At 38.2% G+C, this 12,660-nt stretch overlaps 1 protein-coding gene across 1 annotated transcript in view; it reads right to left on the minus strand.

Annotated features, from left to right (window-relative positions):
• Positions 1 to 12,660, minus strand: part of LOC114360916 (spectrin beta chain, non-erythrocytic 5 kst) — a 133,336-nt gene that overhangs the window by 106,611 nt on the left and 14,065 nt on the right. The window contains exon 2 of the mRNA XM_028315781.1: positions 513 to 674. Within this exon, the coding sequence (XP_028171582.1) occupies positions 513 to 579 (67 nt within the window). The 5' untranslated portion in view covers positions 580 to 674. The remainder of the gene's footprint in view (positions 1 to 512; positions 675 to 12,660) is intronic.

Raw genomic sequence — 12,660 nt, forward strand, 5'->3', positions numbered from 1 at the left:
AGCGTCAAATAATTCGTGACCCCCATTTGAGTGGTTGGCATGATTTTATTCATATTGAAACAAAGACGTGTTGCAAAATTCTGGCTACTTTGGGTGTTACGAACTATTTGGTGCCGTCTTTACAATGTACAGACGATAGCGAGCTTACCTGTTGAATCATATTACTTGTGAGTATTAGGTGCTATTTTGCACCAAAAATGTATATTTTATAGTCTTGATCGTGGACCGTAAGTGGTTTGACCGATTATGATGTTTGACTGTAACATATACAATATGCTGAGCTTGTCTGTCGACTGTACAGTAAATGTTAATGCGGTTTTATTATAGTTCCAACGTGGTAAATCGATCATCTGTGTACTCTGCCTGCATTACAACAAATTGGAAAAAATATAACACAGAAATGTTTTTCAACGTAATTCTAAGGCTAGAAATACGAGTATACACTTGCGAACCTCCTCATTTTTTAAATTCGGTTAAAAAGAGCCTTAAATTATGACAATATGACAATTTACCATATCTCCTAGCCGGCTGGTAGTCCTGGTACGAATGGTAGCTGACGTTGCTGAGTTGGCGCTGCATGTCGTCACCGCATCGGGGTGGCGCTTCTGTCGCTTATGTCTAATCTTTGGCACTGTTATCACTAATACTGTGGATAGCTCGTGATGGTCGGCGTTCTAGGGTTTAGATTAGGGTTTGATTCTTCACTTTAAACGGATGGATCGACGATCAAGCGCTGTTTTAATTGTTTGGTAAGTTGGCCGTAATTCATATTTCCAAAAATGAAGCAAGAAGTTTTAGTTCTCTATCCTTGCAAAAAATCCATTTATTGGTGTATTACAATCGATTATTGAAGTTATTGTAAGCTAAAACTTCTTGCTCCATTTTGGAAATAATTAATTTCTGTCAACTAACCAAACTACTGCAACAGCGCTTGATCGCTTGTAAAGAATGTCGAAGTCGTACTAAAATAAGGTGTACGGATGCAGTATGGTTAAGTTCAACATATCGAGTGTTATTTAATGTCAAAATCGCGAAATCTTATGCGTAGTACTAGTACGTATACATCGATGATATTTTGTATGTAAATAATTCAAAACAAAACTTTTTTTCTCTTAATTCCAGGGATAGATTTCAATGCGCTCCGGTTTACAAATTAGTATTGGCCTGAGGAACAAAATGCACTATGGTTTCAATCTGGGCAGCACTTGGTCCAACTTCCATACATGGATTGGCACTGTCCTTTAAATAAATTATTAAGGGAGGCTTATGTTCAGCAGTGGACGTCCTATGGCTGAAATGATGATGATGAACTTCTTAAATACATATAGGTATTTCTAAAGTGCATGGATAACGACAGCTCATTCGTCGATCTCATACATTAAATCAAGCACGTCTGTTTTGACTAGAGATGAAACGGATATCCGGCAACTATCCGGTAGGCCGGATATCCGGCCTAAATTTACTATCCGGCCGGATACCGGATAGTAGCTCACTATCCGGCCGGATACCGGATATTAAAAAAACTACGAAAATTTCCTATAATAAAATGAAACACATTAATCTTTGAGTCAAATATCAATAAAATGGCTTTTAATAATGACGGTTTTTATCTAAAGGCCAAAAAGTTACAAAAAAGCCATATTAAGGCCTTTCAAAAAACTGATTTCTTATCTGGGCTATTTACTCTAATGACGAATACGTATAAATAGTAAATATATTTTAATGTCGAAATATTGCCAAATAAAATAGGCGATCTTTTTTTTCACTGATGGTCTGATGACATACAGGGTGACTTTGAAATCGTTGGCATCCTTTTAATATAAGACTACTCATGATACATGGTGCTCTTAAAAAGAGTTTAAAACTATTGTACAGTCAACAGCACATCATCCTATACATTTTGTTGCAAAATAACACTTAATACATTGAAATAAGATGCCACAATATGAAGATTTATGTGCAGATGTTCTGTACAATATTTCAAATATTGAAATTTTAATTCATTTGATATGACTCATATTTGGGAAATCATGATGGGAGTGGGATGTCCTGTGATGACAGTGTAGTGTTGTTGTCGTTGTAAATAAATAAATAAAAAAAATGAGTAGTCTGATTTTAAAAAGAATGCCAACGANTTCGCCTTCGCCTAGAGGAATGGTTCGCCTTAAAAATGTGACCGTCCGTGGCATGTGTATCGCCGCCTTTACATTTGAGCTAAGTCCACCTGCTGTGAACCTTACTAGGGTGGGGTTCTATGTTCAGCTACAATTTTATATTCAAGCTAAGCTTAGCTTGTGTACTGACCATGGTGTACAGGGAGCCGCTTTAGGGTGACAATGGGCTATGGGAAATACTACCCATTTTCGAACGTAGGGAATCTTCTTGATGGCGGCAAAAGCACACAAGGGTCAATCTTCGCTCACGTTCAGAAATGTAGGGTGGAAGAACAAGTGGGAGAGTCGTTACAGGGCTAAGAGAATCGGCGACGGACTGAAGATAGGGTCAGTAGTATGATCCTCGTCATCGGTTGAAGACACGAGCATTATTATAGTTTAGGATGTGTTCTCCTATAAACGCTGTATGACGCGTACAGCTTCACGCCGTAGGCCGCGTCACAACGCTTATCATAGAAATGTACTGTTGTGGTCACCTTCAGATTTTGACGTCGGCGTATGGCGTCGACAGGAACGTTTGACTCTGACGTCTCACGCTGGCGTTTGAGGCTGTGTCCCACGCTGCGTATAGCGTCTAATAGATGATCTTAACCCTAGTGTGTTATGTACTGACCTTGGTGTGCAAGAAGCTCAAGCTTTTATTGACGTTTTCAATCTTGTGCACGCGCATGCGACCCGAGTTGGGCCGCGGCAGGCGCTCGCCGCTGATGATCTCCAGCAGCTTGAGGAGTCGCCGTCTGTCCACCAGGTGGACGACCTGTTGTCTAGACTCTAGGGCTAGCCTTACAACAGCCTTGCGATGGAACCCTCTATGACAGCTGGTGGCTTGTCTTTGCAGGGTTTGCTGCAGAAGCCTCGAATCTTGTGAGGACTCATTTGGTCACCTGATGCTGACCATATCGCGGCTTGATTCAGGCACCGCTCTTAAAGCTGCCATCAGTTTGTCTCCGTTCTAGTCGACGTCTAGCCAGATGATCCAGAAGTTTCGAAGACTGGTTTGACTTCAACGGTGTATTATGCCCAGTTAGGTGATCCATCTGCATAGTATGTCCACTTACCTTGGCATGCAGTTGCTTTAGGGAGACCAATGGGCCAAGGTAGTCAGCATCGAACTGTCGATAGAATCGGTAGTTTGATCCTCGTCATCTGTTGGACTATACAGTGTGAGTCACGTTAAAGTGTACATATGAAAATAGATGAAAGTAGACCTATTTTTATCGACAAAAAAGAGGTCAAAAATTTTTTGAGATTTTTTTTTAATTTTTTATAGAATTTTTTTTCTTCGAATTACTTATTGTAAAGAAAGCGTAATAACTTTTAAACTAAGCGGTATATCCTGATAAAATAAAAACAGTAATAATGCTAAATAACAGGCAATACTAAAAAAATACATAAAATACACAAAAAAGGCCAACAAATAATAAAAAATTATACTTTTTGAAAAAAATCTGCTTAAAAATTCGTGTTTTTTTGGTTATTTGTTAAATTTCTCAAAAAAATGCCCCTATAACCGGTGGTTTTTATTACTTTGTATTATTTTCTATCGTATTACTTTCGTAAAACCAAAAATCGCATGTCTCTATCCCTATCACAACGTTTGCAATGATCGTTTGAACTAAGCCTCTCCGGGCGCGCCATTCAACGCTTCGTTAACAACGAAACTGAAAATGGCTCTAGATTTGTAATTTTGATAAAGACAAGTTAGATTTCAAATAAAAACAAAAGATTTCGAAGTAAAATAAGCATTTTAGTTAAAATTAAAATTGTCTCTACCTGTAGCGGAGAATAATGTTGTGGCAGGCCTTTGTTCAAACGATCATAGCAAATGTTGTGATAGGGATAGAGACATGCGATTTTTGGTTTTACAAAGATAATACGATAGAGAATAATACAAAGTAATAAAAACCACCTGTTATAGGGGCATTTTTTGGAGAAATTTATCAAATAACCAAAAAAACACGAATTTAAAAGCAGTTTTTTTTTCAAAAGTATCATTTTTTATTATTTGTTGGAATTTTTTGTGTATTTAATGTATTTTTTTAGTATTGCCTGTTATTCAGCATTATTGCTGTTTTTATTTTATCAGGATATACCGCTTAGTTTAAAAGTTATTACGTTTTCTTTACAATAAGTAATTGGAAGAAAAAAAATTCTATAAAAAATTAAAAAAAATCTCAAAAATTTTTTGACCTCTTTTTTGTCGATAAAAATAGGTCTAGTTTCATCTATTTTCATATGTACACTTTAACGTGACTCACACTGTATAATAGATGTACCTACCCAGTCCTATCATGAGCATTATTGTAGTTTAGGCTGTGATCTCTATACAACGCCGTAGACCGCGTATAGCGTCACAATGTACTGTAGTTGTAGTACGTTTGGTTGTACGTTTGACTCTGACGTTCCAAGCCACGTATCGCGTTTAATAGGAGACCCTTAGTTTATGTACTGACCTTGGTGTGCAAGAAGCTCAAGCTCTTATTGACGTTTTCAATCTTGTGCACGCGCATGCGACCCGAGTTGGGCCGCGGCAGGCGCTCGCCGCTGATGATTTCCAGCAGCTTGAGGAGTCGCCGGCCGTCTGCTAGGTCGGCGAATAGGTCGTCCACCTCCATGCGGGCCTGGAAAGATGATTGTTGGTTTAGTTTCATGCCCAGGATGAATATGGAGGACATATAAAACACTATAATTATACGTCGTACATCGTAGGATAGAAATACCAAATTACAGCACCATAAGCTACTACGCAATAATAGGGATGTTTTCTGGGTCAAAGAGAAAGAGTTTTAATTAGACCGTCAGGTAACTTATCAAAAAATACTCTATGTATTTTCACTATTTCAAACTAATCAAAATTTAAACAGCTAAAGCGCGCCAAAGTTCAAAAGAAGAGGCCCGTGACGTCAATGAGTGCTTAAAGTGTCGCACTTTGCGACGTCGCGCGGAACTTCAACGCACCATAACTATGTAATTATTTGTTAGATTGACAAATAAAAATATACGTGTTCAATATTTTTTGATATTAAACATGACAGACTAAAAAAATTTTTTTAGATAACTAGCCTATTCACTCAAGCAGTTGTAGAAAGAGACCTATGCAATTTCTTCAGAAATAGATTCAGGATGTTTAGAGAGTAAACATACTAAAAGTCCGCCTCTAGGGCACCGGAGTGGAAGGAGGGGGTTAAAGTTCCCATTTTTAGTATCTTTTAAAAGCTGCTACATATAGAAAAAAATATCTATGACGCGATGAAAGCTAATTCTAGAACTTTTGTTCTAAACACTTTTTTGAAATTCCTACCCCTTTTCGAACTACTCGTCCGGAAAAGTGTGTGGAACAGTTTTTTTTTATAATAAAGAGCTCAACTCATAAAACTCATTTGTTTTTTGTAAACAGGCTCTCAAAAAGCACTTTTACACATCCCAACCCTACCACTGTTTCGGGAATAAGAAGGGTAATGGGCGTGCTGAAAAGAAGCAGTGCAAGAAACTCAAGACTTTTATTTAAAAAAAAAACCATTGAGTGAGTGAAAAACTGTTCGTTTAAATAATAACTTCATTCAAATGAGTATGTACGAGTATTTGTATCAATTGTGCTTATTTCGCAATAGATATCGCAGTTTCGATAAGGCAATTATTATTAGACTGGGCATGAGTGAGTGATAATTTATAATTGAATGTTTATCTCCGGCGCCGATTGATGTTGATGTTGTTAATAAATAAATTAACGGTTATGTTTAATTATGTGCAATTATGTGTGCCATTGAATTGTTGAAATAATATAAATATGAAGGTCTTTTGTCGTGGAATCGCTAGTGCGTACCTATTCGGTGTAAATTAATTAAACATCAAATCAACAAAAATCTACTTTAGAATCTTAAAGTACCTACGCCAGAGAAAAAATATTTAAAAAAATTCAAACCTGCGACTTGGCCCGTGGACCAAGGTAAAAGTGGGCCAAGTCGCTGGAAGACTCATTTCACCTACTAAAATGTTTTTCAAATCATACATTTTTACTTTTCAACAATAATTCTAAGAATGTAATATCATGTGTATTTAATTTTCATAATTGCTCACATTCGTCATCTACGATCTAAGTATAGCAAATTACTCCACATACAGTCATTTCGTCAGTTTTTGTCGCATATGGCCAAAGATTAGTTATCTGCTATAGTTTCATTTTAACAGACATGTGGTGGAGATATTTTGGTGGTGGTTATGAGTGTTGACTTGAGACTTTAGATGTTTTACTTAGCTCATGGAACGGAGGTGATTCCAAGTGCAAAATTAACATTATTTTCTATCAGTTTACTCGTATGTCTGTTTATCAACAACTTTAGAATCAACTACTCAAAATACAGGCGATTTAAAGATGCGCTAGCAAGAGATTTCTAACCAAAATTTAACTGTGTGATAAAAAAAATATTTTAAACAGTTTAGAAGTAGCTTTCAGAGCTAGAATGTAGTATTTTTTACATAGTTTTTACTTGTAATTTTTGGTTATTGGTCTCAACTACATAAAAAGTTACTTTAAACGAGATTTAAACTCGCGATAAGTACTCGTACTGTTACAAAAAAGTAAGAAGGAGATAAAATTATTCTCATTTCTTTCCACAAAGTTTGTCTTATTCAAATCTCCAAGCACATACATATTAGGTAAAATTAACACAACACAGTGTATGTATTATGGCCTTAATATGTTCTGGCATGACTCATTGCTATTTGTAAAACGATTGCGCGGTCACTATGTCATCGGCTATGAGATCAGCGTAAACAAAATAAGTAAATAACGCTACGCCATTTTAATTGAGTAATTTACAGCAATGAGGGCTATCGTTTTTATACTTAACAGTTGGCACGCCTGGCGATTGACAGGACCTTACTCTACAGTGGCGCCATCTTGATGAGTGCAAATGCGATAGTCCTCCTACCACTTTAGCACTCACCAGATGGTGCCACTGTCTTCGCTACTAGCAAGTGACAGGACCTTACTCTACAGTGGCGCAAACTGGTGAGCGCTAAAACGATAGCCCTCATTACAATGCACAAATTCTCTAAAAACTTGATTTTTATTCTGGATAAGTGGAAAAGAGAAGTTATGGGCTCTTATGCCATTCAAAATCTATGGGGAATGGGAAGTCTGTACAAGTATGTAATCTTATTTGACGTAAATAAACTAGTGCAAGCAATGAAGAAGCCACGACAGCCGAACGATGAAGGGGTCGGACTAGCTGACTCGTCTTCCAAAGAACGCAGATTCGAACCCCAGCTCAACTATTGTGGTGAGCGCACTCGTGACACAAGCTTATGTTTACGGGACTATTCTCACCTCTCGTTCCCACCACTGCAACTCCTGTGTTGCCAGGATCTACAGCTTGACCGCCACAAAAACCCAACCAATGAAGGTCAAGTTTGTCCCGGGGGAAAGTTAAACTGTCATTGGACCCGCAACGAAATTAATCAGAATTTAGTATGAGGGGGGTACTCTTTTTTTACTAAAAAAAAAACAAAATAATGGATGCTAGCCTACTGATGACGTCAACACTCACGTCACTACTTACTGACCAGGAGGTCCCTGTACTCCGCAAGCTCCTCCTGCTCCGGAGTTCTGTTGGCCTGGCAGCGTCCGGGAGTAAGAAGGAATTAAGCCTCACAGTCATTATGTCACAGTTTCAGGTTTGTTTTATATCCATTGTAGACATTATAGTACACAACTTACTAATAAATAGACGCTGAAAAAGGTTAAAATTGCTAAATTCCGAGTTGGCTACACACAGTTTTCTACACAAGAATAGTTAGACGGTTTTTAATTATCACTGAATTGTTGGATTTAAATCTAGTTCGTCTTCACTGCAGGAGTAAGACTCTCTAATTTACCAGAGGTCTGTCTGGTAATCGAGGATATGGTTGAGGATCCCTACGCCCCGCTGAACAGGCTGGTTGGGAATGCCAGATTCAGCTAGCATTATAAAGATGTGTTGCACACACATAAGTCGAAGAATCTGGGGAATCTGGTTCTGCCAGAGAGAGAGTCCGAGGCAGTGTCCAGCGGTACTCTTATGTACCTCCGTCTCTATAGATAGATTACAGAGGACACCGTTAGGTTTTAGTGGGTAGGCCCCACCCACGTGTTACGAAGAGCCTCACACAGCCCACTGATCCTTGGACTTATTAGATAAAAGACGGTTTGGGAAGTTACCTTTTACGAAATCTTAGAAAAGAGTTGGAGTCTGCTCGGAACACCCTCAGGCTGTAAAAAGTTAGCGGGGTCAGCGTAACCTACGTTTAAAGTCTGCAGTATTACCTTTTGCAGGAATGAGTTGATCCATTTCGTGAATGTTTTCTTCTGGATGTGCAGCCGCTCTTCTTGTAGGGCCTTGATGCGGCCCTGCTCGAACTTGAGCGCGTCCTCGCGCTGCGTCATGTTGGTACGCTGCTGCACTGCCGTCGCGTACCCGCCCGGCTCATACTGCGGCCCTGGGGAATAGCGAAACTGAAGGTTACAACTTGAATTCAACATTAGACCGAACGTAGAGCGGTTTCGCACTACGTCCGATCCAAATTCGATCCTACCCTGTCAAAATGTAAAAATAAGGAACTACCTACAATGACGGCGTAACACATCTTGCGCTGTCAACATTCAGGGACAGATCGGCTGGAGCTAAGAAGTAGCGGTGGAAACCTTTCTGGGTGGTTGCCAGAAATGCCAGCCTCACAAATACACAAAATTACCACCAGCTTATACTGCAGCTGGGCGAGTTGGTGGACAGTTCTTGAGTGGTGACCGGTGGACCGACGATCTGGTGAGTCATGGGAGCATCTGGACGCGTGCAGCGCAGGATCAGTCGTTGTGGAAGGCATTTGTCCTGCAGTGGACGTCTTTTGGTTGAAACCAATGTTATAATAGTAGACGGGTCCTTTTCCAGGCACTTATAATCCTGCTATAGCTACAGGGTTGGACGGCGCAGCGCCGGCGGCGTCCGAGTCGTCGCTTTCGTCTTCGGAGCCGCTCTCCCCCGACTCGTCCGAGTCGTCCTCCTCCGAATCCGAGTACGAGTATGAGTATCCGCCCTCCGGGGGACGGGGATGGATAGGTTACAATTGAAATACAATATTCGTGGGTAAAATCGCAAATCAGCGCTGGAATATGGCCTTAGTCTAGTTGTATGGTGGTAAATCGATCATTATGGTAACTGACTTTCTTAATTGTTTAAATAGGTACATTTCACACAATCAACATTATACAGTGTAGCATTTTTTATGGGGCAGGAAGCAAACTAGTAGACGGGTCACCTGATGGTGAGCGATTACCGCTGACCATAGACACCCGCAGCCCCGAGGAAGGGCATTAAGGCAGAGCTCCGATAGCAACCAATATAATGTTACATTTATACATATCTTTACACATTTACAAAATGGTTTACTTTTCTTCAAAGTAGTAAATGACAATATGACATTAATTTACCATATCTCCTAGCCGGCTGGTAGTCCTGGTACGAATGGTAGCTGACGTTGCTGAGTTGGCGCTGCATGTCGTCACCGCATCGGGGTGGCGCCTCTGTCGCTTATGTCTAATCTTTGGCACTGTTATCACTGTAATACTGTGTGGATAGCTCGTGATGGTCGGCGTTCTAGGGTTTAGTTCTCACATATAAAGAGAATCGGATGGACGTCTAAATGTAAACAGTGGGAATAAGCCCTTAAAGGATTGTTTTGTTTATGGTATATCGAACAAATAAACAAAACAAAACGTGGAATATTAAGATAATTTGAATAAGGAATCATTTTCTTTTTATTTATGTTCTGGAGTTTTAACCACGGATAAAGGATGCCTGTTTATGGTATATCGCTACAAATAGGCAAAATGGAACATCCGCAATGAACAAAAAAAATGGGACGCTGTGATTATTGAATATTTTTTTCATTTTTCATGTCAAATAAACTATTATTCTACTTCTATTTTATTACAAAAGTTTTTTTTTAACTTTTATTTAACCCTTCAATGAATGTTTTTCTATTATGCTTCTTTTTATAGCACCTTGTCAGAATGGATCTCAGTTTTTACAGAAAAAACCTATCGAGCACGCAGCGCATATTAAAAACTATCTTTTATAGAAGAAATCATACGGGTAGACTGGGGTAGACTAACAGGGTAAAATGGCGCGTTTTCGTCCATTGGGGTGAACCTGAGGGCTTAGTGTGAGTTCACACCAAACGTCAACACAAAAAATGACATTTAATGTATGACGGATTGTACACCGCCCCTAGCAACAACTTTCAAGCACTATTTTTTTTTAACGCGCTCACTAGTGACGACATTTGATGTAAACTCACACTAAGCCCTCTGTTCGTGCAAAAAGTTTTAAATAAATTACTTCATAAATATTGTGTAATGATTTTAGAATATATCTTTATTAAGACGGGAATACCAGGCCGAATGTAATGATTTTAATATCTTTATGAGACGTGAATGCCAGGAGGCATCACGGTGACGGATGGCCGAATGTAATGATTTTAGAATTAATATTGTATTTTATACGATTATTAGTTGCTTATAAATAGTTATTGTAATAATTTTGGTAGAATTTAAAAACCCATTATTGAAATTAAATACTTTACTTGATTACTTCCTGGACATTGTTGCAGATATTAGAATGGTTTTAGAATTTATTCTGTATTATATTCAACTACATTTCATATTATTTATTATTTAATGTAATTATTTTAGAATTTTTATTGTATACAATTTAGCACTTTAGAAATAAATTGTTATTTAAGTATTAATTTTGACTACTTCCGGGGCATGCTGTCGATGGAGTTCGATTGGAGCATTCAAAGCAAGAAGTACTAACTTTAAGGTGTTATAATGTTGGAAATGTATAAATTAGTATCTTGAATAAATAAGTAATTAATCTACAAGTAACTTTTCTTTATAATTGTTTTTCTAAAGTGCATGGATAACGACAGCTCATTCGTCAATCTCATACATTAAATCATGCACGTATGTTTTGACTTTCTCTATTCCCTTATTCAAAACGCGTTGCTACTTTTACTTGATGAAAGCTTTTGCTTAGCGATGTCTCTGTGTGGAGAATATCATAAAAGCACAATTAATTTGACTGACAGTCAGTCTTTAGTTACAAAAGAATGCTTAATTGGCAATAATGCCAAGGCATAAGTTCTCTAAAACTCTCAATCTTCACTTTACGCCTAAAAACCAATGAATGTAGTTTAATTTTTTTTAAATAATAAACTTTACTGCCAGAATTAATCTAAATTCAAGTTTAACAGCAGCTTTTGCACTAGGCTCGCAAGCCTGTATCGCAGCAGCCAGTTACTGTTGTGACATTATGATGTTTAATTTATTTTGAAATCAAATAGGTACCTACCTAGTCAATTATTTTACCGAATAAATGACGTCATGGATATACGTAAAGTCCATGGGAATACATTTTGAAAGCCCATAAAAATTGAGTCAATAATTTTTTGTTGACAATACGTCACAAAAAATCGCGTTCCACAAACAATATTTTTTACTTGGTGTTCTATAATGAAAAATCTAAGCCCGGTTTCCACCAAAGCGGAGAGGAAAAGAGATTTTGTTTGGACCAACTGATCTGAATCAGATGGGTTATTTCAACACATCATCTCCGCTTTGTGGAAATCAAGCCTTATTTTCTCTAGCCTTTGAAGTATTAAAACTAACGATTTATGGCTTAAAGTTTAAAACAGCTCATCAACTAGCCAGAAGGCACATGAAGCTACTCGCAGGCATGGACGAGCCGCACGCAACTGTACCTGCCGTTAATTACGCAACGTGCGCGAATGACCTGCGCCAAAGAATAACTTGTACAGAAGGTTTAAATATTTTTATGGAGGTTATTTTTAACCTACATTCTGAATAATTGTTATTGACGGGATTGCTACTCCGATATTAAGGAGACTCGAAAAACTCTAAATTAAGGTAGGTATATGGTAGCAATCCCGTCAATAATAATGATTCTGTTAGTGACCATGAAAGTTTAAAACAACTTAGATTCTTTGCAATACATATGCAATATAAATTCTTGACCAAAACGTTTTTTAAGGGTAAAAAGAAAAACGAACTTTTTTAGGTCACTATGAGCAAAAATGTGGAATGTGGTGCAGTAACACGAGCAAATGCATATCAAAATGCAATAGACTTTTCAAAAGCGCTTTTACTCGTCCTAGTGTAGTTTTAATCCTATTATCACAACTTTGGGATAAGAAAAATTACTTTATGTAGAACTTCTAGGTTTATTTTTTTTAGGATTTTACATTAAAAATGCTAAATGCGATGTCCCTCCTCCAGCAAACTTGACCTTCACTGGTTGGGTTATTGGCGGTCAAGCTGTAGATCCTGGCTACACAGGAGTTGCAGCGGTGGGAACGAGAGGTGGGAATAGTCCCGTCCCTCCTCAAACAGTCGATTTTAATCCATGTTTTAGAAGTTTACGCCCGTATT

Source organism: Ostrinia furnacalis, unplaced genomic scaffold (assembly GCF_004193835.3).
Source record: "Ostrinia furnacalis isolate ACB-3 unplaced genomic scaffold, ASM419383v2 OfSCF5263, whole genome shotgun sequence".
Classification (NCBI taxonomy): Eukaryota; Metazoa; Arthropoda; class Insecta; order Lepidoptera; family Crambidae; genus Ostrinia; species Ostrinia furnacalis.